Source organism: Neovison vison, chromosome 5 (genome assembly GCF_020171115.1).
Source record: "Neovison vison isolate M4711 chromosome 5, ASM_NN_V1, whole genome shotgun sequence".
Lineage (NCBI taxonomy): Eukaryota > Metazoa > Chordata > Mammalia > Carnivora > Mustelidae > Neogale > Neogale vison.
Window position 1 is genome coordinate 107,408,728 of NC_058095.1, and position 27,770 is coordinate 107,436,497.

General features: G+C 34.6%; 1 protein-coding gene across 3 annotated transcripts in view; it reads right to left on the reverse strand.

Moving 5' to 3' along the window:
• Nucleotides 1-27,770, reverse strand: part of FNDC3A (fibronectin type III domain containing 3A) — a 184,203-nt gene that overhangs the window by 142,124 nt on the left and 14,309 nt on the right. For all 3 annotated transcript variants that reach the window (XM_044249716.1, XM_044249714.1, XM_044249715.1), the window contains exon 2: nt 9,628-9,765. In XM_044249716.1, the coding sequence (XP_044105651.1) occupies nt 9,628-9,726 (99 nt within the window). In that variant the 5' untranslated portion in view covers nt 9,727-9,765. The remainder of the gene's footprint in view (nt 1-9,627; nt 9,766-27,770) is intronic.

The window sequence follows — 27,770 nt, forward strand, 5'->3', positions numbered from 1 at the left end:
TTAAGATTTACTGATGCTTGCTTTATAGCCTAGCATATAACCTATTGTGAACAGCAATCCACGTGCACTTGAGAAGATTATAGATTCTGCTGTTGGATGGAGTGTTATATAGATATCTGTTAGAGCTGGAAGGTTTACAGTGTTGTTCTAGTTTTCTGTTTATTTATCTTCTGCCTCATTGCTCTATTCATCATTGAAAGTCTGAAGTCTCCAATTACTATTGTTCAACTGTCTATTTCTCTCTTCAATTCTGTCAATTTTTAATTCAGGTATTTTAGGGCTCAGCTGTTAGGTACAGAGTGACCCTTGTACCATTATAAAATGTCCTTGTCTCTAGTAACACTTTTTGTCTTAAAAAGTCTGTTTGGGGTGCATTGGTAGCTCAATGGGTTAAGTGTCTGCCTTCAGCTCAGGTCATGATCCAAGGGTCCTGGGATCAAGTCCTGCATTGGGCTCCCTGCTCATCAGGGAGCCTGCTTCTACCTCTCTCCTGGCTCCCACCCCCTGCTCATGCTCTCTCTGTCAAATAAATATATAAAATCCTATTAAAAAAAAGTCTATTTGTCTGATATAAGTACAACCATTCAACTTGCTGTAGTTTATAGCTATATACTATATATCTGTGTGTGTATATTATATATATACTATATATTGTAACTCTTCTTCCATCTTTTAAATCTCAACCTATTTGTGTCTTTCATCTAGAGTGTCCCTTAGAGATCCAGCACACAGATCATGGGTTTTTATCCATTATGTCAGTCTCTTGTCTTTTCATTGTCGTGTTTAATTCAATTAGATTTAATGGAATTTCTGATAAGGTAGAGTTTACATCTGCCATTTTGCTCTTTGTCCTCTATGTAATTATGTCTTTTTTGTTGTCCAATTCTATATTGCCTTTTTTTTTTTTTGGTGTTAAACATTTCTAGTGCTCCATTTTAATTCTCTTACTGTTTCTTTTACTAGATTTCTTTCTTTTTTATTTTCTTAGTTGATGCCCTGGAGATCACAATTAACTTCTGTTTGTTTGTTTTAAGATTTTACCCATTTATTTGACAGATAGGGATCACAAGTAAGCAGAGAGAGAGGAGGAAGCAGGCTCCCCGCTGAGCAGAGAGCCTGACAGGGGGCTTGACCCCAGGACTCTGGGATCATGACCTGAGCTGAAGGTAGAGGCCTTAACCCACTGAGCCACCCAGGCACTCCCACAATTAACTTCTTAATTCAATTTCAATTATATACAAAAACTTTGCTCCTCTATAGTTCAGTTTTTGCCCCCTCCTTTGTGCTATTATTTTAATACTATTTACATCCCTATACACTTATAAGCCAATCAATGTAGTATATAATTATTTACTGCAAATGTCTTTTGAATCAGAAAAGAATTAAAAATAAAATATATTTATACTATCTTTGAGCACACCTATGCAGTTACTTTTACTGATGTTCTTTACTTCATATGGATTCATTTACTGTCTTGTGAGTAGACTTACTGAACGCAAGCAAAGAGCATCGAAAAAGCACTCACTAACCATTTCTATACGCCATTCCTAACCATTTCTGAATTGCTTTATTAGGATCAGCTGAATCACTACTTACCTAGAACTAAGTGTTTTCAATTTTTGAATTAAAAATCAACTTCCTTTCTTAACCCAAAGTGACTTAGACTAGGGATCAGAAGACAGATTCTAGGGTCAACTCTGACACTAAGTGTGTAACCCTGGATAAGTATTCTTAAAACTTTATAAACACTTCAGATAAAGCAAAATTTTGTTCTTTCCACCTCTTTCAATTAATCCCTTTCTCCTGAAAAGAACCACTTAACAGATGGGTATATCTGTTCAGAGCTTTTTTTCCTGTGAGATACACACACACACACACACATATATATATATATGTACATTTTAAATCGCATGTTTTTTTCTTTTTCAATTGTTAGAGTTTTTTATTGAAAAAATAATAAATTCATAACATTAAAAATTATTCAAACAATACAAAAGGGTATATGGTAAAATGTAAGCTCTTCTTTCTGGGGTTAGTCCCTGTTTATAATATTCTGTATATTTTCTCTGTTGTATGTTCATATGTGTGTATATATTTCTCCCATTTTCAAATATTATTTTTTGAAAAACCACACAAATGCAGCATTTCAGGAATACGAATCTTGAGCATTCTATCTGGTGATTAAGATAATATCACAGTACTCTGAATATATAATCACTATAGTTTATCAATGAAAGAAAAATGTCCTGAGTTGAAAATTCAGACTACAACTTTTAATTGTACGTATTTATAATTTTGGACCAAAAAACCCCTTCCTTTTAAAGAAATATTGCTTAATATTAAGCTAATATAAGATCATGAGAAAAACTGCCCTTGTAAGAAGATTTCCATTTAATTTCTCTTATTATAGAAGTTTATAGTCAGATGCATTTTAAAGAATTTTCAAAATTCTGTAGATGTTTCATTTGAATGTCCCTATTTACTCAGTGCTGCTTATAAACTATTCTTTATTTCCTCTCACTTCAGCCCAAATTATATTTCTTAAGTCAATGTTTTTTAAGCATCTGCCTTAGGCTCAGGCCATGATCTCAGGGTCCTGGGAGCCTCACATTGGGATCCCTGTTCAGTAGGGAGTCTGCCCCTCCCCTCTGCCAGGAGCATGTGGTGCTCTCTTCCTCTCATTCTCTAAAAAAAAAAAAAAAAAAAAAAAAAAGTCAACATATTCTACAGGATTCTAAGGCACACGGGATGACTAACTATAGTCACTTAACTAGAGGGTTAGGAATTATTTTAACTGTGGAATATTTAGTAGTTGATCTAAGAGAACATTATTTTTAGAACAGAATCCACCAAAAGTTCATGACCATTATATTTCATTTCTTTAAGAAATTCTTCCCTTTAGAATTTGAGGACCTATCTTTCACAACAGAATTAAATATATACAATATGTTTCATTAAAATACAAAATATTTAATATTTTGAGTAGTAATTTTGTCATATTAGCTTTAATGATATGAAAACATTTACTTTTCAGATGAAATAATTTGCCAATTTTTCTTTTCTTTTAAAGATTGTATTTATTTATTGAGAGATTTATTTATTTATTGAAAGAGGGAGAGAGACAGCATGATTGGGGCAGAGGGAGAGGACTCCCCTGCTGAGCAGGGAGCCCAGTGCAGGGCCTCCATCACAAGACTCTGCGATTATGAAATGTGTCATGCCAAAGGCAGATGCTTAACCAACTGAGCTACCCAGGCACACCACCAATTTTATTTTCTTGAAAACAAGAAGAGATATGTACTTTAAAAATGAACAAATGAAATTATATTGGTACAAGTAAGAGTATTATTTTATTGTTTTCTGCCAAATATAAAAATAAATTCTACTTCATTTAAATACTCTGGAACTCTTTAATTTTAATTTTAACTGATATTTTATGAGGCTTTTTTTTTCTTTAAACAAACTACCTTAAAATTTACATCCAATTTATAAGTCTGATTTTATTTTGTCTTACAATAAGAACCAGCACAATATTTTGCATATAGATACTATAGGAATAAGTTGACTTTTTTAGTGCAACATAGCTTAATATAGTTTTTAAAAATATGTGCTTATAAAAAATGTGATAATATAAGCAGATTTTCAGATCTGTACCTAGTGTATAAGGTTTTTTATATCTCTATGGAAAAGTTAATAGTTAATGCTGAAATTTTTAAAAAGTATCTGACTTTCTATTGTAACATCACAGAAAGTGGCATGGTATAGACATTCAGGAGAAACAAACTCTAATGGGAAAGAAGAGATTGGTTTAGTGTTTAAATTCTAATCTTTCCAAAAACCTCTAAGAATGAGGATTTAACAACTAGCTATTTTCTTTGCCAGGCAAAGCTATAGAGCACTTAGGATAATTTGGGCCACAAAATTTTTGGATTAAAGGTCTAGATTAGAATTCTGAGGCCCCAAATTACTGTCACAAAGGTGTAAACTATTATTTTTGAGTCTCAATAATCTCACCCCAAAGATTTACTAAATGTTTGTAGTTTGGTCAAGAAAGGACTTGATTCAGTATCTGATACAATGTAAGGGCTCAAATGGTAGCTGTTATTATTTTTATTATTTCTACTTATATATCCCCCAACCTTCAAATTCAATTAAAGATCTTTCATACACTCTCAAATCTCAAACCTGCTACTTCTGTTTTCCTTATTCTAGAAGATTTTATTATTTTTCCAAATATTTACGGCTTCTCCCAAGAGCAAGATTATGCTTCCCCACCTTTCTGATGGCATGTATGGCCATGTGACTTGCCCTGAATAATGAAACATGGGTAGAGGTCAGCATGATGGGTAGTTGACCATATCTCTGCAACAATACCAGCAACATTCTATGTAGAGGCTAGGTCTTAAATGAAAAGTATCTGGAGTATAGCCACGGATAATTTGTTAAGGACAGGTAGTAAACTATTGAGGTTTACAGGCATTTGTCACCATGAAATAACTTTGCCTATCCCAACCAGTAAGATTTATCTTAGCGACATGGCCTTGTAATCCACCTAAATATTCAATGAAGGGAAAATTCTTATCCTCTCTCAGTTTTGTTCTATGGCTAGCTGTTCATCAATTCCAGGCAATTCCACCTTCCTAATATTTCTCAAACTGTATATCAGTAATAGGACCTTAACCCAAATTTTCTATTTTATCTACTACTATAATATTTTCTTTTTCCAGGTTTGCTCCCCTTAAACATTTTAATCTGCATTAGTAAGATTAATTTATTTATTTTCTTTTAAATACTTCAAATTATTTTTAATTATTCAAAATTTAATTTTTCAAAATATTTGAAGTACTTCAAATATTTTCTTTTAAATACTTCAAATGTGTATCACAATTTTAAGTGTTTAAATTGTTCTAATTTATAAGTATAATAAAACTCAAATTTTCTTAAACACCTTAATACTGCTTAACTAACAAATATGTACAGACTATCTCAGTAATATCAATACTCATTTCCAAACATAACACAAAAGTATTGATAGCATGAGTTTGATTTATTTCACCATTCTATACTTAGAGAAACGCTAGGCCCAAAAGGCTTCACTGAATAAGTTCTACCATAAATTCAAGGAAGGTATCTGAGATTTTGTTTTGTTTTTTAAGATTCTACATATAAGTGAGATTATACAATGTTTGTCTTTCTCTGTTTGACTTACTTCACTTAGCATAATGCCTTCAATGTTCATCCATACTGTGGCAAATGGCAGGATTTCTTTCTTTTTATGACTGCATATTATTCTACTGTACGTGTGTGTGTGTGTGTGTGTGTGTGTGTGTGTACACACATACCGCAACTTCTTTTTACCCATTCAGCCAATGATGGGACACTTAAGATTGTTTTCATGTCTTGGCTTCTGTAAATGATGCTGCAATGAACATGAGGGTGCAGATAACTTTTTGAGTTATTTCATTTCCTTCAGATGAGTATCTAGAAGTAGAACTGCTGATCATATGGTGGTTCTAGTTTTAATTTTTTGAGGAACCTCCAGACTGTTTTCCAAAGCTGCTGGACCAATTTACATTCCCACCAACAGTGCATAAGAGTTCCCTTTACTCTGTGTCCTCACTAACACTTGTTTTTTTTTGTCTGCCACAGTTACTAAAACTAACCAATCCTAAGCTGTTACTCTACCCTGCTTTGCCTTTCCTGCAGAAACACAATCATGGCTTTTGGGCTCCACTTTTCTCCTGTTCTGCTTCCTGGTCAAAACCTGAAGCTTTCCCCGTGGTATGCTATAGCATTTGCGCCCCCTTCTTTAGGAAACAGAAGTAAAAAAAAAAATTCCTTCAATATTAGCCTCTCCATGTTATTACCCTGCCACCTTCATAAATTAAAAGCCTGCAGATAAAGTGAGACAATTACAAAATAAAGTAACAAAAGATTAATGAAATGGAGAAGATTCTGGGGGAAAAAAAAAGCTAAGAGGCTGAGTTTTGACAGATCTTAATTCAAAGTTTAAATGCATTCATTCCTTTTGGATGATAAGTAAACAGAAATTAGAGAAGGCATACCTTAACTTAGGAAATGCTGAACCACACAAGAAACCAAAATATGTGAACTTTTCTTTTGATGGCAACAACAATGAACAGAGCTGGGAAAATTTCATGGTTTTTGAAGCTCAAATTCCCTAACACAGATGTGGAGGCTTTAACAGGGCAGCACAAGCACTTATGCATGCTTTACCTTCTCTATCAGGAAAGGATATAATCTCAAATTAAGCACATGCTTGAGAATGTGAACTGGTACAGCCCTTTTGGAAAACAGGCTGGCAATTTCTACCAAAGTTAAACATAGTCTTACCATACAATCCAGCAATCATGTTCTTAGGTATTTACCCAATTGAATTGAAAACTTATGTCCATCCAAAAACCTGCATATGAATGTTTAAAGTGGCTTTATGTTATAATTGTTAAAAACTGGAATTAAGCTGTCCTTCAACAGGTGAAAGGATCAACAAACTGGTATATTCATCAATGAAGTATTATCCAATAATAAAAAAGTTATTAAGCCACAAAAAGAAACTGTCTAGACCATATTGCTAAGTGAAAAGAAGTTGGTCTGAAAAGGCTACAGACTGTATGAATGCAACAAAATGACATTCTGGAAAAGAGAAATGTACAGGAACAGTAAAAAGTATTGGTGGCTGCCAGGAGGGGGGCACAGTTGGGGAAAGCGGGATGGAGAAAGGAATGGGTAGAGTACAGGGGAATATTTAGAGTAGGGAAGTATTCATTCTAATAATGTACTGGTGATAAAAGATATTATACATTTGTCAAAACCCACAGAAGTATAAAATATCAAGAATGAACCATAATGTAAACTATGGAACTTTTATAAATGCTGGCTCATTAACTGTAACAAATGTACCACACCAATATAAAATGTTAATAGAGAAAACTGTGTGGAAGATGTGGTATGAAAGAAATTCTTTGTTCAATTTTTCTACAAACCTAAAACTGCTATAAAAATAAATTCTAATAATTAAAAGGGGGGGAAGGACGATTCTACAAACACAAAAAAACAGCTCAGATGTTGCACTCAGAATGAATGATAAATGTCTATTACAACTTCCCTAAAGGCAGTACGAGTAGCAATGATGTCAGGTGGGATTCTTCTTGTATGATTCATTAGCCAAAAGACCCATGTATATAATATGACATATTACCTAATATAGAATCAGAAAATATTGATGAAGTGATAATCTAAAGGGATAATCTCAAGAGGTGGAACAAAAATCATCCCATGATATATTCCCAAGAAACAGTATAATATTTCCCCCAAAAAAGTCAAGACATGGGACATTCTGTTATCCTGAATTTTTAACATCATGCATGTACATGAAACTTACCCCGTCAATATCTGTCTTTTAGTTTGTTTCTCTACTATAGGCACCAAACAGGTGGTATCACACATCCACAGACAAGCTCTAACTTGGCCATGCTTGGCACACCAGTAACTTCCTAAGTTAAGACAAAGAACTGCCTGTTGTCAAGTTTATTAACCTCCCACCTCTGTTACCTACTTTTGTTTGGTTTCTTACATTCAACCTGAGCTATCAGTCCACTCTTTAGTATGTATCCTTCATAACTATCTCTTAGGACGTATCTACTATAACTATCTGTTGATTTAAGACCTGACTCCTGACTGGCATATCTATACAGTTTCCTCAGTCTTTTAAACATTTATTGAGTACTTCAATTCAGATTCAACAAACATTTACTGAGTTCCTTCAGGTTCATTTCACCCTTACAGATGGAGCCACTCTATGAAGCTATTATTACCTCTATTTTATAGAGAAGCAAACATATTCAGACAAGTTAGGTCACCCAAATCTAAATCTATCCGTAAAGTCCACTGCTCCTTTTACTTATCTTTCTCTATCAAATTACAACACACTCTGGTGGTTAGAATCTAAGGCTTCACTCCACTTCCAACCTGTTTTTCAAATCCTACCTAAAAACATATCCCCTAGATCCAGTGACACCCCCTCCCTACCCTCATCCCCTGATCTTCAAAATCCTATTCTAGTGGATTCTTCTATTCCCAGTTCTTTTCTCTATATCCATCTACACCACTACATTGTAACATGATAGCTCTGGTGCCCTCAATATTTCAAGAAAAATTCTACCAACAGAATCTTCTTTTGGGGAAAAGGAGAGAATTAAGTCAGGAGCATCATGGTCTTGTTACGGCCTGTTGTCTTCCCCTTTATAGACTATCAACTATAGTAACTATGTGAATGAACTGTAATTAATTGCTTAAAAGATTCTTTTATGTATTAGGTTATAAAAAACTTGAAACCAGTGACTGCCCTGAGGAAATACTGATAACTGAAGACACTCTCAGAGCTTCAAAGTAAATAGATATCTGCCACATCCATTAGTTTTGCAGGTAAAAAAAAGTATCTTAACAAACATAGCTCAGACTACAAAAATCAAGTTTAGTGAAATGAGCTTGCTGCTAAGAGCTATTTCAGCATATGTGAAAATTAGAACCAAGATATACTGTTCATGCCATGCTTATACAAACTAGCAAAATTCAGAACCCAAGAAGCTGCTCTTGATTTTTCAATAGAAAAGTTAACAAAGTAGCCTTTAATCTTGTAGGCAAACCATTTAATTGTCCACTATAGATACTAAGTTTGTAAATTAACAAGATTTATTTTTCTTAATTTCCCAAGGAGGTAGGAATAATGTTTAGGATCAAAACCTTTGAGTATGATTTTGAGACTGTCTAAAACTCATTTCGTTTCATCTGCAAAACAGAGACAGGTATATCTACCTCATAGGATTATTGAAAGAATAAGATCATGAAGTTCCTAGTACAATGTTTTTTAAACAGTGAGTATTCAAAATGTGCCTTCTTCTCATTATTATTTATTATGTCCTTAGTCTTTGTTTCTTCACCTGTAAGATTAAAATCTCTATAGGGCAGTTATGAGAATTAAACACACTGCTTGGTGCATCACAGATATTTATGAAAGCTCATCATTCCCATCCTGTCAGCATTACTGGGGGAATGAGGAGTCAAAAAACTATAGAACTACTTTTATAAAGCCCTGGGTTGCAGAAAAAATATACAACCTCTCAGGAATTACACATTTGCTTTTGGGAGGGGGAGTCTGGTGAGAAGAGAAAAGTAGGAAGAAAAAGAAGACACAGTTTTATTATTGTATAATGTAGACAGTCATTTAATGACATAATTCAGTCATAATTTTATAATGATTTGAAGTAATGATTTATAATAATCACTAAAGTGCAGAGTTAAACTTAAAAACCAATCAGGGACTAATACACTGTCTAAAGTAAAACAAAAACAACTTTAGAGGCAACTAAAGATACACACAAGAAATGTAAACATTAATTAGCAAGACATTTTAGAAGCAACTTCAAAAACAGTCTCATTATTTCATTGTTTATGAAACCAAAACAACATTTTGAACTGGAGTTTAAAAGATGAATTAACAGGAACCCACTATTGTGAAGATTCATTTTTTTTAAAAAAAAATTTGCACTCTTCTGAAAGAAATACATGCGTACAAGACATAAAGAATAAAAGTTTCAGTTTCCTTACCTGTTGTGTTCCATCTGCACTTACAATAGGGGCAGACAGAAGAGAAATATCACTACTTAAAATCTGAGCTGTATCCAGTAGTGGTGGATGTTCTGCCATTATCAATAAGACATTAATATACTGGATAATCTTCCAATTCTGAAAAACAAAAATATATACCCATCTGTGTGTACATCCTTAAAAATATATTAAAGTATAATACATTCAAGATTTGTCTCATATCTAAAATTATATTCCTGTGAAAGGAAATTTTACAATACTCTGTTGACTACGTCTTGTCTGTCAAAAGAATGTTTAAGGAAAATACATTTCTTACAACTTAGCCAACTGTATGACAATGTATACAGGAAACATTAAAGCCAGTATATGGGGAGCCTGGGTGGCTCAGTGGGTTAAGTGTCTGACTTGGTTTCAGCTCAGGTCAGGATCTCAGGGTCATGAGGTCGTGCCCTGTGTTAGGCTCTGTGCTCAGCAAGGAGTCTGCTTGAGAGTCTGTCCCCCTCTTTCACCTTCCCTCTCTGCCTCTCCCCAACTGCTCCCCTCCCCGCTCATACTCCCTCTAAAGTAAATAAATAAAATCTTAAAAAAAAAATCAATATATGAGCATCTTCCATTTAAATTCTATGTCTGCCTCTTTATCCCTTCCATCTCTATGCAATATTTATTTAACCACCACTACTCTAGCTAAATACTAGATAATTCTTAGTATGGGACAGGCAGTTAAATGCAAAGACTAAATGAGCAATTCTACCAATAATTTTTTTCTATGAGCAGAAAAGATGATTATGAAGACCTAATTTCCTCCTCCATCACCTTTATCAGTCTCTAGAAACTACACAAGAATTATAATTTGTCACTGATTTCTCAGAGCAGTATGGTAGAAAAATCTGCTCAGGTCTAGAATAAATACCTTCAAGTTTTAAGTTTTAAGCTCTGATTCTGGTCTTCTGTAGTTCTGGTTTTACTATTCTTTTCTAAGTGACACCTATTTTAAAATAAACCAAATCATTACAGTGATTAAAAACACATACATTTAGAAATTTTTAACTGCAGACACAGGGCCACTTACATAAAAAGTGAAAGACTTGGGGCATCTGGGTGGCTCAGTGAGTTAGACCTCTGCCTTCAGCTCAGGTTATGGTCTCAGGGTTCTGGGATCAAGCCCCACATCAGGCTCTCTGCTCGGAGGGGAGCATGCTTCCTCCTCCCTCTCTGCCTGCCTATCTGCCTACTTGTGATCTCACTATTAAATAAATAAATAAATAAAATCTTTTAAAAAAAAGTAAAAGACTTGATGTAAGCAAATTATGGTAGATCTACCATATACAATATCAACCAATAAAATATCAGCTAATTATAAGAAAAGCTGAAGATAACTAAACTCGATCATAAATTTTACCAAATTCATACAAAAAAGCAAAATTACAAATATTTTTGATGCTTGTAGGATTCTGAAATTCAGCAATGTCAAGATGTTTAACTTTCGTAAGATACTGAATTCATGTTATTTATTTTAAAGTCTTGAATCTTTGCAGAAACTCTCATACAGGTTGATTTAACCTAAAAAACAAATTTCTATTTAGATATATAAAAATTGTTATAAGATTTCAAAAAATTTGATAGTTATCTACCTCAAGATTTTATATTGAAGACCACAATATTTTATATTACTTCATAACAATGCATGTCATTAAACATATTACATATTGTATGTACATAGAATATACATATATTTATAATGGTTTTTAACATACATATATTATACATATGAACACATGATATATACATACATATATAAAGGGGCAAAATCTAACTTCTGGCTTAATCTATATTGCTGTATTTCTTAAAGTCTGATAAAATCAGTGAGAAAAAAAAGTAAAGAAAAAAAAAGTGAATAAATCATGTCAAATAATTTCACTCTGAATATGTAGAAGTTGTAAGACAGGAAAGAGTCAATGCATTATTTTCTCTTTTGCTTGTCAAACAGACATTTAGGGAAGCTAACGGAAGTAACCAGAGAAAGTTTGTAGATAAATCACTTTGTAAAATTAGTAAATTAAAAAAACCATTGAGTGCTTTTTATTTTGTCATTATGTTATTTGTAATATTTTATGTAATGTCTTTAGCTGAAACTGCAAACTACCATTATTCCTTGAATTTTAGAGAGTAAAGCTGAAGATACAATCATAGTTTGGTTTCAAAAAGTGAACTGAAAGCTTACAAATACACAAATTTCTTCTGAACCTCTAGTTAATTCCAAGAACAGTATTATTATAGATTGGATCTGAAGCCACATGCTATGTTTTAACATTATCATTCCACTTAAGGCATTATCTCTAAGTTTATTCTTTTCAAAGCTCTAACGCATCAGAAGTTTCACTTATGAACTGCTTCCTTACATCGATATATCCACCACACTATGTGCAAAGATTTTATTTAAGCCTGCAAATTAGAAACTACAGTCATGCTACTGAAATGATGCATTTAGAAACCTAAAAATTCCTTTAGTCCTGTGTAGAGAACACTGTCAGCTTTTCCTTCAAATCAATTTCTTCTAATTGTTATTTCTAATTCCTACATTCTCATCTTGTGACTACAACCACTTATTTTAAGTTATGTATCTATTTTGTTTTTAATAATGTAATATTTGATATATATGCAAAAAAGGGGAGGAAAGACTTGATGCATCTGTAAATTTTCATGGAATGATACACCCCTATGGCTCATTTCAAGCTACTGTGGTTTAAAAAACTGTCCTGAAAATTCCTGATTTTTAACAATCAACTTTTGTATACAAGATGGTTCCATCACATCACTATTTTTATCTAAAATCTATATATCAATATTTAGTATCTGAAGAGCAATAATATAACAAAATATTAACATTTGGGAAATCTGGATAAAGAAAAGCTAAATATCTCTATATTACTCTCACAACTTTTAAGTCTGAAATTTTAATTAGTATTAAATTAGAAAATATAAAAAAAACTAATACCAGGTAGAATGCAGATCTGAATGTAAAACAAAAATCTTCTAAAAGATAATATACAATAATATCTTCATAACCACAGAAAAAGTGTTTTTAGACAGGGTATAAATTATCTTTCTTAAATCATAAAGAAAAATGAATACTGAGCTTCATTAAAATCAACAACTACTATTCATTTAGAAATATCTTTAATAAAATGAAAAGGCACAGCACATAATGAAAAAAGCTATTTTCAACATATATAACTGAAAAAACAGCACATATTCTACATTTATACAGGCCTCCTACAAACTGATTTTAAAAAAAAATTGAAAAATGCCAAAAGACTTCAATATGTTATTCACAAAAGTGGAAATTCAAGAGACCAATAAACATACGAAGAGATTTGCAAATTCATTAACTACTAGGAGAAAATCAATTAAAAATCATAATGAAATGTCTTCATACACTCCCTAGGACCGTAAAAATGAAAAAGATTGACAGTATCAAGCATCAAGGAGACTATGGGCAACTGGCACACTCAAATGGAATGAGAGTGGAAATTCATAAAATCACTTTGGAAACTACTTTGATATTCTTTTTTTTTTTTTAAAGAATTTTTATTTATTTCTTTGACTGACAGGGATCATAAGTAGGCAGAGAGACAGGCAGACAGGGGTAAACAGAATCCCTGCCGAGCAGAGAGCCCTATGCGGGGCTTGACCCCAGGACCCTGAGATCACGACCCAAGGCGAAGGCAGAGGCTCAACCCACTGAGCCACCCAGGTGTCCCTGATATTCTTTACCAAAGGTGAACATATAAATATTCTATGACCCAGTTATGATCTAGTTACTAAACTCCTAGTCTACCAAAAAGAAATGCATGCACACATGCACCAAAAAAAGTACATGAAGGTGTATAAAGCAGCACTACTCTTCACTAGTTTTAAACTGTAAATAACTTAAATGTTCCTGGATAGTAAATGGTAAATTTTATCTAATTCATCCAATGGGCTACTATACAGCAATGAAAATTAATGAACTAGTGAACAGGAAACAACACAGATAAATTTCAAAAATACAGTTTAAGTGAAAAACAGACAAAATACATACAGAACTTTATTTATTTGAACTTTATAGAAGTTCAAAATAGAATAAAAACCAATCTGTGGTGTTTAAAGTCAGAATAGGTGACTGTCTTTGAAGAAGGATGGGAACTTGGAGGGGCAGAAAGGTAGTTTCTGGGGTGCTGGTACAGTTCTATGTCTTCGGAGGCCGTTATGTGATAATTAACCACTCTTACCACATAATTATGTGAAAATGCCATTGTGAACTGAGTTGTATATTGATATGTGCATCTTCTCTGTGTCTACTTCAAGGAAATTATTTTTAGAAGTTAACATAACCACATGGTCACCTCCGTTGATGCAGAAAAAAGCATTTTACAAGATCCACCATCCTTTGATGATTTAAAAAATCCCTCAACAAACGAGGAATAATAGGAAACTACTTCAACATAATAAAGGCCATAGATGAAAAGCCCACAGCTAACATCATGCTGAGTGGTAAAAGACTATCAGCTTTTCCTCTAAGACTGGGAACAAAGCAAGGATGCTGACTCTAACCGCATCCACTCACAGTATTGGACATAATACTGAAAATCCTAGCCAGAGCCATTAGGCATGAAAAACAAATAAAAGACATCCAAATCAGAAAGGAAGAAGTAAAATCATCTCTGTTCACATATGACACGATCTTGTGTGTAAAAGAAAAACTAGAGTCCGTTAAAAAGCTGTTAGTACTAATCAATTCAGTAAAAGTGCATGGTAAGAAACAAACACAGAAAAATCAGTTGCATTTCTATATATTAACAATAAACAATCTAAAAAAAGAAATTAAGAAAATAATTCCACTTCACGTAGCACCAAGAAGAATAAAATACTAAGGAATAAATTTAATCCCCAAAGTAGGAGATGTGTATAATGAAAACTATAAAATACTGCTAACAGAAATTTTAAAAGACACAAATAAATGAAAAGATACTGTGTTCACAGATTAGAAGATTTAATATTGTTAAGAAGTCAAGACTTCGGGGCACCTGGGTGGCTCAGTGGGTTAAGCCGCTGCCTTCGGCTCAGGTCATAATCCCAGGTCCTGGGTTCGAGCCCCACATCGGGCTTTCTGCACATCAGGGAGCCTGCTTCCTCCTCTCTCTCTGCCTGCCTCTCTGCCTACTTGTGATCTCTCTCTGTCAAATATATAAATAAAATCTTTAAAAAAAAAGGCAACACTTCCCAATGCAATCCACAGGTTTATTGCAATCCCTATCAAAATCTCAATGGCTTTTTTTTTTTTTGAAGAAATAGAAAAATTCATTCTAAATTTCCTACAGAATCTCAAGGGATCCCAAATAGCTAAAACAATTTTTAAAAAGAACAAAGTTAGAAGACTCAAACTTCCTGATTTTAAAAAACATTACAAAGCAACAGTAATCGAAACTGTAGTACTGGCATAACAACCGACAAATAGACCAATGGAAAAGAACAGAAAGCCCAGAAATAAACTTTCACATGTCTAGTCAAAGGATCTTCAACAAGGGTACCAATTTAATGAGGAAAGAACAGTCTGTTTAACAAATGGTAAATAGGAAAACTGCATATGCACATACAAAATAATGAACTTAGATTCTTTTATGATATATAAAAATTAACTCAAAATGGATTAAACACCTAAGTATAAGATCTAAAACTATACATCTCCAAGAAAACAGGGGAAAAGACTGGACAGGACAATGATTTCTTAGATACGACACCTAGAGCAAAGACCACAAAAGCAAAAATAGACATATGGGACTACAACAAACTTGAAAACTTCAGGGCATCAGAGTACACATTCAGTGGAGTGAAACTGCAACCTACGGAATGGGAAAAAATATTTGCCAACTTAGCTCTGGCTGCTACAAAATACCACACACTGGGTGCCTTAACCAACAAACATTTATTTTTCACAGTTCTCTAGGCTGGGAAGCCCAAGATCTGGGTGTAAAGGGCTGCCTTTTTTGCCTTATCTCTTCTCATAGCCAAAAAGAGAAGGAGTTTGGGTCTCTCTTACTCTTCTTAAATTATAAGAGCACTAATTTCATCATGGGGTAGGTTCTACTCTCTTGGTCTCAACTAAGCCTAATTACCACCCCACCAAGGCCCCACCTCTTAATGTTATCCCATTTTGGGAGTAGGGCTTCATCATGAATTTTGGAAGGATACAAACACTGAGTTCATACATTCTGCCTCTGGCCTACCAAAATTCCTGTCTTTTTTGCATGCAAAATACATTCATTCCAACCCAAAAGTCACAAAAGTCTTAACTCGTTTCAACATAAACTTTAAAATCTCATCCAAATAAGATTTGTTTGAAACTCAAAGTACAATTCATCCTGAAGCAAATTCCTCTACAGCTGTAACCAGTAGAACCAGGTAAGTTGCATGCTTCCGAAATACAATGTGTTTCCAAAACACAATGGTGAGATAGGCACAGGATATTTATTCTATTCCAAAGGAAGAAAGAAGGAAGAAAGGGATAACATAGCCCAAGCAAGTCCAACATCTAGCAAGGCGAATTTCTTAAGGCTCAAGAACAATCTCTGGTTTCATGCTCTGTCCTCCAGACCCAACATGGTGGTGGCATCACACCCACAGACATTGATAAAGCTTGGTGGAGTCCTGCCCATGCGGCTCTACTAAACAGAGGTCCCATCCTTTGAGGAGAACAGCCCTGATCCTCAGGCCTCTATACTCTGGACCTGTGTTGGGAGTAGTAGCCCTGATCACAGGGCTTTTCCTGAAGGACAACACATGTTCACAGCCTGCCTTCATTCCCTTCCATTTTCTGTTTACTTTAGTCCCAGCCAGCACTGTTTTGCAGGTATAATTCCAACTAACTTCAAGCTGGCTTCTGCTGAGATGCTGATTAGGTACATGGTGCACACCCACACTAAAACCCGTATCAACTGGCTAGTCAAACATACTCTTGGTATTCTCTTCAGAGCGTGCTTTCTCATTTTTTGCAGTCTGGATAGACTGACATTTTCCAAATCTTTAAATTCGGGTCCCTTTTTGCTTAACAAATCCTTCTTCATTTCTCTCCTCTCACATTTTATTATAAGCACATTTCTCTCCTTTCACATTTATTATGAGAAGGAACCAAGCTACTCCTTCAACACTGCTTTAGAAACATCCTCAGCTAAATATCCACTTTTATCACTTTCAAGTTTTACCTTCCATAAAACATTAAAACATGAACACAACTCAACCAAATTCTTTGCTCTTTTATAAAAAGGATCACCTTTTTTCTACTGTCCAATAACAATGGTCCTCATTCCCATCTGAGACCTCATCAGAACGGCCTTTATCATCCGTATTTCTATCAATATTCTGTTTATAATTATTTATGTACTATCTAAGAAGATGGTGGTTTTATCTCCAGTTCTCTTCTTACCTTTCTGAGCTCTCACAAGGTGCCATTAGTAATTCCTTAAAAGTAATCTTGGCTTTTTTCCAGCATGCACTTCAAAACTTTTCCAGCCTCTACCCATTACCCAGTTCCAAAGCTACTTCCACATTTTTAGATATTATAGTAGTACCTCACTTATTAATATGGTCTCCATCAGCTTGGACTGCTAGAACAAACAACATACATTTATTTCTCAAAGTACTGGAGGCTGGTAAATCCAAGAAAGACCAGGGTGCCAGCATGGCCAGGTTCTTGATAAGGGCTCTCTTCCTGGCCAGCAGACGGCTACCTTCTTGCTTATCCCCACATGGCAAAGAGAGAGAAAGCTCTGGTCTCCTCTTCTTTTGAGTACACTAATCCATAATGGGAGTTCCACCCTCATGACCCCATAAACCTCAACAACTTCCAAAGGTCCACCTCCAACCATGATTACATTGGGGGTTAGGGTTTCAGTTCTTTAGTCTATAACACTGTTAGATTTAGATACAGTACTGTACTTTCTTATTCAGTCACTACCATAATTCTGAATCTCTACTGGTTTCTTTACTCAAATATTCTGCCAGGTTTTCTTACTCAAACTCCTCATTCATATTCATCTGTTCTACTTAAATTTGTTTTATTCTAAGGATGTTGCTATTAGGACAGTACCCTAGACATAGTAATGAGTTACACCTAGGGTTTAAAACTTCAACTCTAGTTGTTTAAAATGTGTATGGGAAAATGCATAGCAGGATCATACGTGGATTACAACTATAGTGTAAGTGAGGGATCCATAGGAGAAATATGTACATTTAGATTTTTTAAAAGTCCAATGTCTTTTTCTGGACTTTTGATTTGTCTAACTCAAAGAAACTTAATTATAGGATTCTAAAAGCGTATCTAAAATCTACTACATACTCCAAAGAGTTCTAGTATCATATTTAAAATCCAAAATTTAGGAGTACTTGAAAGTACACATATGAAAAAACATTAAGTAAAAATGTTATAGTAGCAACTGTATTAAGATGATGTAATTATGGTCTTTTTTTTTCTCTATTTCCCCAATATAGTGGAAAAGAAGTGGTTACACCACTTTCATCAAAATTTCAATTTAAAAATAAATAGCTTGAAGTGCCCTAGGCAACTATAGTCATATTTGGCTTACTGACCATATAAACGATGTTTTAGGAAATTTCAATAAATTCTGCTTGAATTTGGACTTTATCCAAATTAATATTCATCTTACAAACTGATATCCTAACATGTTATTTTTCCAAATTAGACCTCATTTAAAAAAAATTTTTGGATTTTTAAAAATTTTTCTAAATTTGACTATAATTAAAAAAGCACTTTAAGTCACCTGTGGTGGAATTTCCTGAAAGTCTTGAGAATCACTCTGTGAAATCATCTTATCATTTCTTATGAGAAATTTAAAACAAATATTTCACAGATTTTATTTAAAAATAAGATGTTATTTTGTATTTTTCCCAAGACTAATTGTTTCAACCACACCCACGTTAACTGTACTCCAGAAAAATGGCCCTTAAAAAATAGGTTATTAGTTAAATTTAACTTTTGTTTCACCTGAATTTCTACGTTTTAATGTGAACTTTCACTAAGACATAAAGGACAGGTGTATTTTTTTTTAATTATAAAAGAAATGTACATTCATACATAAAGTAAGAGGGAGAAAGAATACTAAGGAAAGAGAGAATTACCAATGATTTTAAATGACTGATATCAAATAGGAAAAACAATTCTTGATTATTCAAAAGACCTACAATTAATTCAGGCTTCTTGCTCACTCTTTCATTTCTTTGATTATTAAAAGTATGAAAGGAACACTGGTGTAATATATGGCACACAAAAAAAAGATTGCAACTAAGAATATTATGTTTAAAAAAAAAAAAGGAGGTAGTCCTCAACTTAGAAAGAAGCTGCCTTCCAACATTACATTTAGAAATCAGAAATATTTGGGAAAGTATTTTAATATGTAGTGGTTAGATTCTAAGATCATGCTACAAATGTTCAATTTAAGCTCTAAATATATCTTTCACAAATATTTTTGTTTGTGGAAAATTTCAAACATACACCAAAGCAAACATAATAGTAGGATGAACTCTCATGTCCTCATCACCTAGCTTCAACCACTTCAACTCATGGCCAGCTTGGTTTCATCTATACCATCATCCACTTCTCCCTGTCTTATATTATTTGGAAGTACATTATATAATTTCATCTGCCAATATTTCAGGATGTATCTCTGAAAGACAAGGACTCCCTCCTCCCTTTTTAACATAATTACAAAACCATTATCCTACATAAAAATCAGTAATTTCTTAAATTAAATACGCAGTGTTCAAATTCCAAATCAACTCATTTTGCTTGAAATTCATTTGAAGCAAGAATCCCATTAAATGTAGATATTACTAATGGCTTGTTTTCATGTCTTTTACAAGCTCTTGTAATCTAAATTCTTTCCATTTGATTATGACTTCTTTAATGCAATGTTTTAAAAATCAATAAATGGTATCTGTCCTTAAAGGTGACAATAACTAGATTATATAGGTATAAATGATGAAGCTTTTTATCCTGATATTTCAAGAGGCGTATCACTGTATGTCATTCTAAAAGGCTGTAACTACACTCCAATTTTAAAAGGAGTCTGTATGTTAACATTTTCTTTCCTGGTATCTGAGCCCCTTATCTCTTAATAGTTTCTATATATCTTTAGTAAAGGGATAACTTCTCTTTCTTTAGAAGATCTACAATGTTACTCACAGTGAGTGAAAAAATACTGTAATACTTGGTTAAATAGAGAAATGAAAATACTGAGACAGTTTTACTAAGTAAGCATTTGACTATACAGCTCTGTCCTCAATAAGGAAAATTTAGGACATGTATTCAGTTCTGTCCATTACACAGATGGCATATCTTAAAAAGCATGTCTCTCCATCTCTGGCATCATTACCTCAGTTCCATCCTTCAACTCTTTTTACTCAGAGGACTCCAAAGCCTTTATGACAGACTGTATTTTCCAAAGATGGCTGTAAGATCTCCTATCCCACATGCTCTTCTCAAATCTGGCTGCTTATTCATCAAAAGAGGCAAACTATTTCCCCTTCCCTTGAATCTGTGTGGTTTTGTGACTTGCTTATAAGTAACAGAATGCAGTGGAAGTAACTCTATGTGACTTCCAAAATTGAATCAAAAAGTGTGATTCAGCTACCACCTGTTTGCTAAAACCCATCAGATACTTTTGGAGCCCTGAACCACCATGTTAGGAGTCAAACTACCCTCAGACAAATCCATGCTGTATTTATATAACGTAACCACCAAATCCATGCTGCAAGAAAGTAGAGCCATATGGAGCAGTCACACATAGGTACTCTACTGGGCAGAGCTAGTCTTCTATTCCAGGGATTAGCCATTTGAGTGAATAAGCTTTCAGATGATCCCTGTCCCACGTCATCAATACACTGACAACACCTGCAGCTGTTCAATCTTGAGGCCCCAAGCATCATGATACATAAATAGGCTCTCTTTGCTGTACCCTTTCTGTATTCCTGATCCACAGAATCCATGAATATATTAACATGGTTGTTTTAAGCAACTGTGTTTGAAGCATTGGTTATGCAGCAATAGTAACTCAAACAGCCTCATAACAGGATGCAATGGATTGCGTATTTGTGTCCCCTCAAATTTTGAAAAAAAGAAAAAGTGTCAACCAATGAAGGTAATCTAGAGAACATTAGTGAGATGACAATTTTAAGATGACTAGAAAAATCTCAAATGGCCCATTTCTAAGATGAATATAGCAACAATATATTGAAACAATGTCTTTTATTGTTTCAATATTTATATTGTATCTACCTACAATTATTGTTAAGATATTAAAATTTCATTACCACCCACCATTACTTTGTCTAAGAGCATATGTGGGCATCTTTCATTCTCTTGCATAAAAATTTTAAAAGGAGTAATGTGAGCATTTTACATTTTATTATGAAAATTTCCAAATCCATAGGAAAGCTGAAATAATTAAATCATGATCATGTATGTACTTGCTATGTAGGTTCTAAGATGAACGTTTTTCTTTACTGCATGCATTTCTCTATTCATCTTTAACTAAAAAATGCACTTCAAAGTGTAGATACTATTACATTCATCACCAAACACATCAGCCATGTTTTAGTAACTACTATTCATGATACTTAGTTATTTGAAAGCTAAATGTGCATATGATGAAATATACGAATCTTAAGAATGCCATTGTGTGAGACATCTTGAAACAAATTCTACTACTACTGGTATCTAAGCATCTAAAATTCCATTCCTAATCCCATTCCTCTAAGACCCTGGTTTTCAAACTTTGGCATGTATCAGAATCATCATCAGGGCTTATTAAACAGGTTGTTGAGCTCTACACTTAGTTTCTGATTCAACAGGTATGGAGTAAGACCCCCTAAATTCACATTCTAGTATGTCCCCAGGTTAACCTAATGCTGCTAGTCCCAAGACCATAGTGATCAAAACTAGTTTTTACTTAGGTATTTTTTTAAGTTTTTATTTAAGTAATCTCGAACAAATGACCCCAAGATCAAGAGTGGCATGCTCCTCTAACTGAGCCAGCCAGATGCCCCACTAATTTTTACATACGTATTAACTGATAATGAACATATCAAGCTGTTCACATTAAGGTTTACTTCATTTTTGAAGGCCCCAACCCAGATGTGAATACATTCATATTCTTAAACAAGAAATACATTAAAATAATTTCCTTGAGGAGGAGAAAATATTTGTAAAGTAACAAGTTTGAAACTGCCTTTGGATAGTTCAGCCAAATCAATATACTAGGAGCCAAATCAGCTTTCCTCTCAGATTGAAACTGGTATTTCCTATAAGTTAAACAAAAAAAGAAATTTTCAAATATTCTTGGGAAATGGGAGACTAACGGTGAAATGTACTAAACAAACGTACATCAAGTACATACCATGCCAACTAGATTTTTAAAATAACTTAAGGTATAATAGACATTTATCAAATGGCATGTTTATAAGTATGCAATTTGATAAATACTGACACATGAATACACCCATGAAACCATTATTACATCAGATAATGAATCTATCCATCCCCCTCCAAAGCTTCCTATTTGTAATCCTGCCTTTGAATTTCCATATGAATAATGATGTTCAACAACTGCTTATTTGCCTTCTGTATAGCTTTCTGGTTAAGAAGGTGTTCAGTAGTTTTGGCAATTTCGTTACTCAGTTTGTTAGTTATTGTTTTAATAATGCTTTATATATTTTGGATATCAGTCCTTTGTCAAGTGATTTGAAGATTTTTCTCCCAGTCTGAGGCTTGTCTTTGCATTCTTTCACCAATGTCTTTAAATTTTTTTATTTTTATTAACATATAATGTATTATTAGCCCAGGGGTACAGGTCTGTGAAGCACCAGGTTTACACACTTCACAGCACTCACCATAGCACATACCCTCCCCAATGTCCATAACGTAACCACTCTCTCCCTCCCCCCCTCCCCCCAGCAACCCGCAATTTGTTTTGTGAGATTAAGAGTCTCTTATGGTTTGTCTCCCTCCCAATCCCATCTTGTTTCATTTTTTCCTTCCCTACCCCCCAACACCCCCCACATTTCCTCTCAAATTCTTCATTTCAGGGAGATCATATGATGATTGTCTTTCTCTGACTTTTTTTGCTCAGCATAATACCCTCTAGTTCCATCCATATCAGTGCAAAAGGCAAGATTTCATTTCTTTTGATTGCTGCATAGTATTCCATTGTATATATATATACCACATCTTTATCTACTCATCTGTTGATGGGCATCTAGACTCTTTCCACAGTTTGGCTATTGTGGATATTGCTGCAATAAACATGCCCCTTTGTGGGGGCGCCTGGGTGGCTCAGTTGGTTAAACATGCCCCTTTGTATCATTACATTTGTAACTTTAGGGTAAATACCCAGTAGTGCGATTGCTGGGTTGTAGGGTAGCTCTATTTTCAACTTTTTGAGGAACCTCCATGCTGTTTTCCAGAGTGGTTGTACCAGCTTGCATTCCCACCAACAGTGTAGGCGGCTTCCCCTTTCTCCATATCCTTGCCAGCATCTGTCATTTCCTGACTTGTTAATTTTAGCCATTCTGACTGGTGTGAGGTGGTATCTCATTGTGGTTTTGAATTGAATTTCCCTGATGCCGAGTGGTGTGGAGCACTTTTTCATGTGTCTGTGGCCATCTGGATGTCTTCTTTGCACTAATGTCTGTTCATGCCCTCTGCCCATTTAATTGGATTATTTGTTCTTTGGGTGCTGAGTTTGATAAGTTCTTTATAGATTTTGGATACTAGCTCTTTATCTGATATGTTGTTTGCAAATATCTCCTCCCATTCTGTCAGTTGTCTTTTGGTTTTGGTTGACCTTTGCTATGCAAAAAGCTTTTGATCTTGATGAAGTCCCAACAGTTCATTTTTGCCCTTGCTTCCCTGGCCTTTGGCGATGCTTTTTGGAAGAAGCTGCTGTGGCTGAGGTTGAAGAAATTGCTGCCTGTGTTCTCCTCAAGGATTTTGATGGATTCCTTTTGCACATTGTGTTCCTTCATCCATATGGAGTCTGTTCTTGTGTGTGGTATAAGGAAATGGTCCAGTTTCGTTTTTCTGCATGTGGCTGTCCACTTTTCCCAACACCACTTGTTGAAGAGACTCTCTTTTTTCCATTGGACATTCATTCCTGCTTTGTCAAATATTAGTTGACCATAGAGTTGAGGGTCTATTTCTGGGCTGTCTATGTTCCAGCGATCTATGTGTCTGTTTTTGTGCTGTTTTGATGGTGACAGCTTTGTAATAGAGCTTGAAGTCTGGAACTGTGATGCCACCAACTTTGGCTTTCTTTTTCAACATTCTTCTGGTTATTTGAGGTCTTTTCTGGTTCCATATTAATTCTAGGATTATTTTTTCCATTTCTTTCAAAAAAAATGGATGGTATTTTGATAGGGATTGCTTTAAAAGTGTAGATTGCTTTAGGTAGCACAAACATTTTTACAAGATTTTTTCTTCCAATCCATGAGCATGGAACTTTTTTCCATTTCCTTCTGTCTTCCTCAATTTCTTTCATGAGTACTTTATAGTTTTCTGAGTACAGATTTTTTGCCTCTTTGGTTAGGTTTATTCCTAGGTAGCTTATGGTTTTGGGTGCAACTGTAAATGGGACTGACTCCTTAATTTCTCTTTCTTCTGTCTTGTTGTTGGCACATAGAAATGCAACTGATTTCTGTGCACGGATTTTATATCCTGACACTTTACTAAATTCCTGTACAAGTTCTGGCAGATTTGCAGTGGAGTCTTTTTGGGTCTTCCACATAAGATCTCACCATTGTCTTTTGAAGAATAGGAGTTCCAACTCTGAAGTCCAACTTAATGTTTTGGTTTATGGATGGTGATTCCGGTGTTGTACCTCAGAGTTCTTTGCCTAATCCAAGATTACAAAGATTTTCTCCTATGTTTTCTTCATGAAATTTTATATTTTTAAGCTTTATATTCTGCTTGTTCTATTCAATATCGAGGGGTACTGGAATCTCCACTAAAATATCCATTTGTATATTTTTCTTTGCAGTTCCATCATAATTCAAAGCTCTTTTGTTACATGCATAAAAATTCAGGATTATGTCCTCCTGATGATTTAATCCCTTTATTATTATGAAATGACCCTCTTTATCTCTGGTAATAATACTGGTAATAATCGTCTTTGCTCTGAAATCTAACTTTTTTTTTTTTTTAAAGATTGTACTTATTTATTTGACAGACAGAGATCACAGGTAGGCAAAGAGGCAGGCAGAGAGAGGGGAGGAAGCAGGCTCCCTGCAGAGGAGAGAGCCTGATGTAGGGCTCGATTCCAGGACCCTGGGATCATGACCTGAGCCGAAGGCAGAGGCTTTAATCCACTGAGCCACCCAGGCGCCCCCCCCTTTTTTTTTTTTTTGAGAGAGGGAACACAAGCAGGGGCAGTGGGAGAGGGAGAAGTAGGCTTCCCTCTGAGTAGGGAGCTTGATGTGGGGCTTGATCCCAGGTTCCTGGGATCATGACCCAAGCTGAAGGCAGACACTTAATGACGACTGAGCCACCCAGGCACCCCTGAAATCTAACTTCTGATCTAATATAGTAACCCCAGCTTTCTTTTGTAAAGGCTCAACATGCCATATCTTTTGCATCCTTTTACTTTTAACATATATACTTTATATTTAAAGTAGATTTCCTATAGATATGATATACCTGGGTCTTGATTAAAAAATAAAAATCTAACCCACTGATCTCTGCCTTTTAATTACAGTGCTTAGGCTGGGTTTAAATGTACTATCTTGTTTTTTTATTTGCTCCTTGTGTTTTTTCCTTTTTCTTCTTTATCTGCTTTATTTCAATTATTGTTACCTCATTTATCTCCCTTGTTGGCCTACGGTCCATTATTCTTTGCCACTTTAGTGGTTGCTTCAAGGCTTATAACATGCATCTTTAACTTATCATACACTAACTTCAAGTAACATACTAATTCAGGTATAAGTATCAGACCCTTGCAATAACATACCTGCAATTTCTCCCCTTCTTAGCTTTGTCCTATTGTTATCATATATTTCACTTTTACATGTTTTAAACCTTATAATCATTATTATTTTTACATTACACAGTCAATTGTCCTTTAAAGATACTTAAATTTTTAATAAATCATATATATTTACCCAATAGCTACTATTTCCAGTGCTCTTCATTCTGTAGGTCCAGATATCTTTTATGGTTTAATTTTCCTTCTGATTAAAGGACTCCATTTAACGTCTTTTAGTATAGGACTTAAAATAACATTCTTTCATCTTTTTTATGTTTGAGAAGTCTTTATTTTGCCTGTTTTTGAAGATACTTTTGCTTGGTAAAGAGTTCTAGGTGATGATTTTTTTTTTTCTTTTAGTGTTTCAAAGATCTTGCTCCACTATCTTCTACCTTAAATAGCTTCTGATGAGAAATCTGCTGTTACCCCTACCTTTGATCTGCTTTTCTTCAGTGGCTTTTAAGATTTCTTTTCTCTTTGTCACTTGTTTTAACTGATTTGATTACTATGTTCCTTGATGCCATTTTGTTCATTGTCCTTACATGGTGTTTCTTGGTTTACAGATTTTATTAAATTTGGAAAAATTTTGGTGCTTATTATTTTTTTTTCAGTTCATCTTCTAAACTATTCTCATTTCTGTACATCATTTTGGATCCTTCCTTCCTTTTTTTTTTTTTTTTTAATGGAGTCTCCACACCCAGCATGGAGCCAACAGGGCTTGAACTCACAACCCTGAGATTAAGACATGAGCTGAGATCAAAAGTCAGACATTTAACCAACTGAGCCACCCAGGCGCCCCTCATTTTGGATAAATTCTATTGCTATGTCTTCATCTTTTCTTTGGCAATGTACAGCATGCCATTAATCTCATGCCACGTGTCTTATCTCTGACACTGAAATTTTAGTCTAGAAGATCCCTCCATTTAACATGCTCAATTTTACCTCTACCTTCTCTAACATATCAAATATAGTCATTACTGTTTTAATGTTCTTGTTCACTAATTCACCATCAATATCACTTTGGAGTCAGTTTTAAGTCAATTATTTTTCTCCTATTATTACCTGCTTCTTCACAGGCTTAGTAGTTTTGACTGAATGCCAGATAAAAATTTTACCTTGTTGGCTACTAGATATTTTTGCATTCCTCTAAGTATTTTTGAGTTTTGTTCTGAGAACTCAATGTGGGTAAGTGACTTGGGTTGTGCTTTAAGCAACAACAGAACTGTGTTTTTACATTAGACAGGAACAGAGCTGCATTTAGTCTAGGGTTAATTTTTTTCCACTACTGAGCCAAGATCCTTCAGAGTACTCTACCAAATACCCTGTATTATGAGGCATTCTACTCTAGCTGGTAGAAAGCAGCACTATTTCTGGCCCTGTGTGAGCCTGGATACTGTTCTATAGAATTGTTTTAGGTGGTTCTTTTTCTAATCCTGAGTAGTTTCCTTACATGTATGCATTTACCAATACTCTGCTAAATGATCAAGGGGGACCCTCTCCAGATCTCTGAGGTCCTTTTTCTGTGTAGATTTCTGCTCTCTGGTACTCTATTCTGCATAATCTAGTCTCCTGGGACTGCAAGCTCCATCAACTCAGAGAGTCAGCTGTTATCCATTTGGGATTCCCCTGTGCCACGCTCTGGAAACTTTCTCCTGGCAATAATCAGGTCCAAAGATACAGTGTGCCTTCTTTCCCCCCTTTACACTGCCTGATTTCTAACATCCTAAGTGCCACTCTTCCATTTTTTTCTAGTTTTTTAAGTTCTTTCAGGCAGAAGAGTAAATTCAGTCCCTTTCACTTTTGACAGGGAATCAAATTCACTACTTTCTTTTTTTTTTTTTTAAGATTTTATTTATTTATTTGACAGACAGAAATCACAAGTAGGCAGAGAGGCAGGCAAAGAGAAGAAGGGAAGCAGGCTCCCCGCTGAGCAGAGAGCCAGATGCAGAGCTCGATCCCAGGACCCTGGGTTCATGACCTGAGCCACTGAGCCACCCAAGCGCCAATTAGCCAACATATTATCATATCATTACGTATCATTACAAATTCACTACTCTTATTTTTCCTTTTTTATTT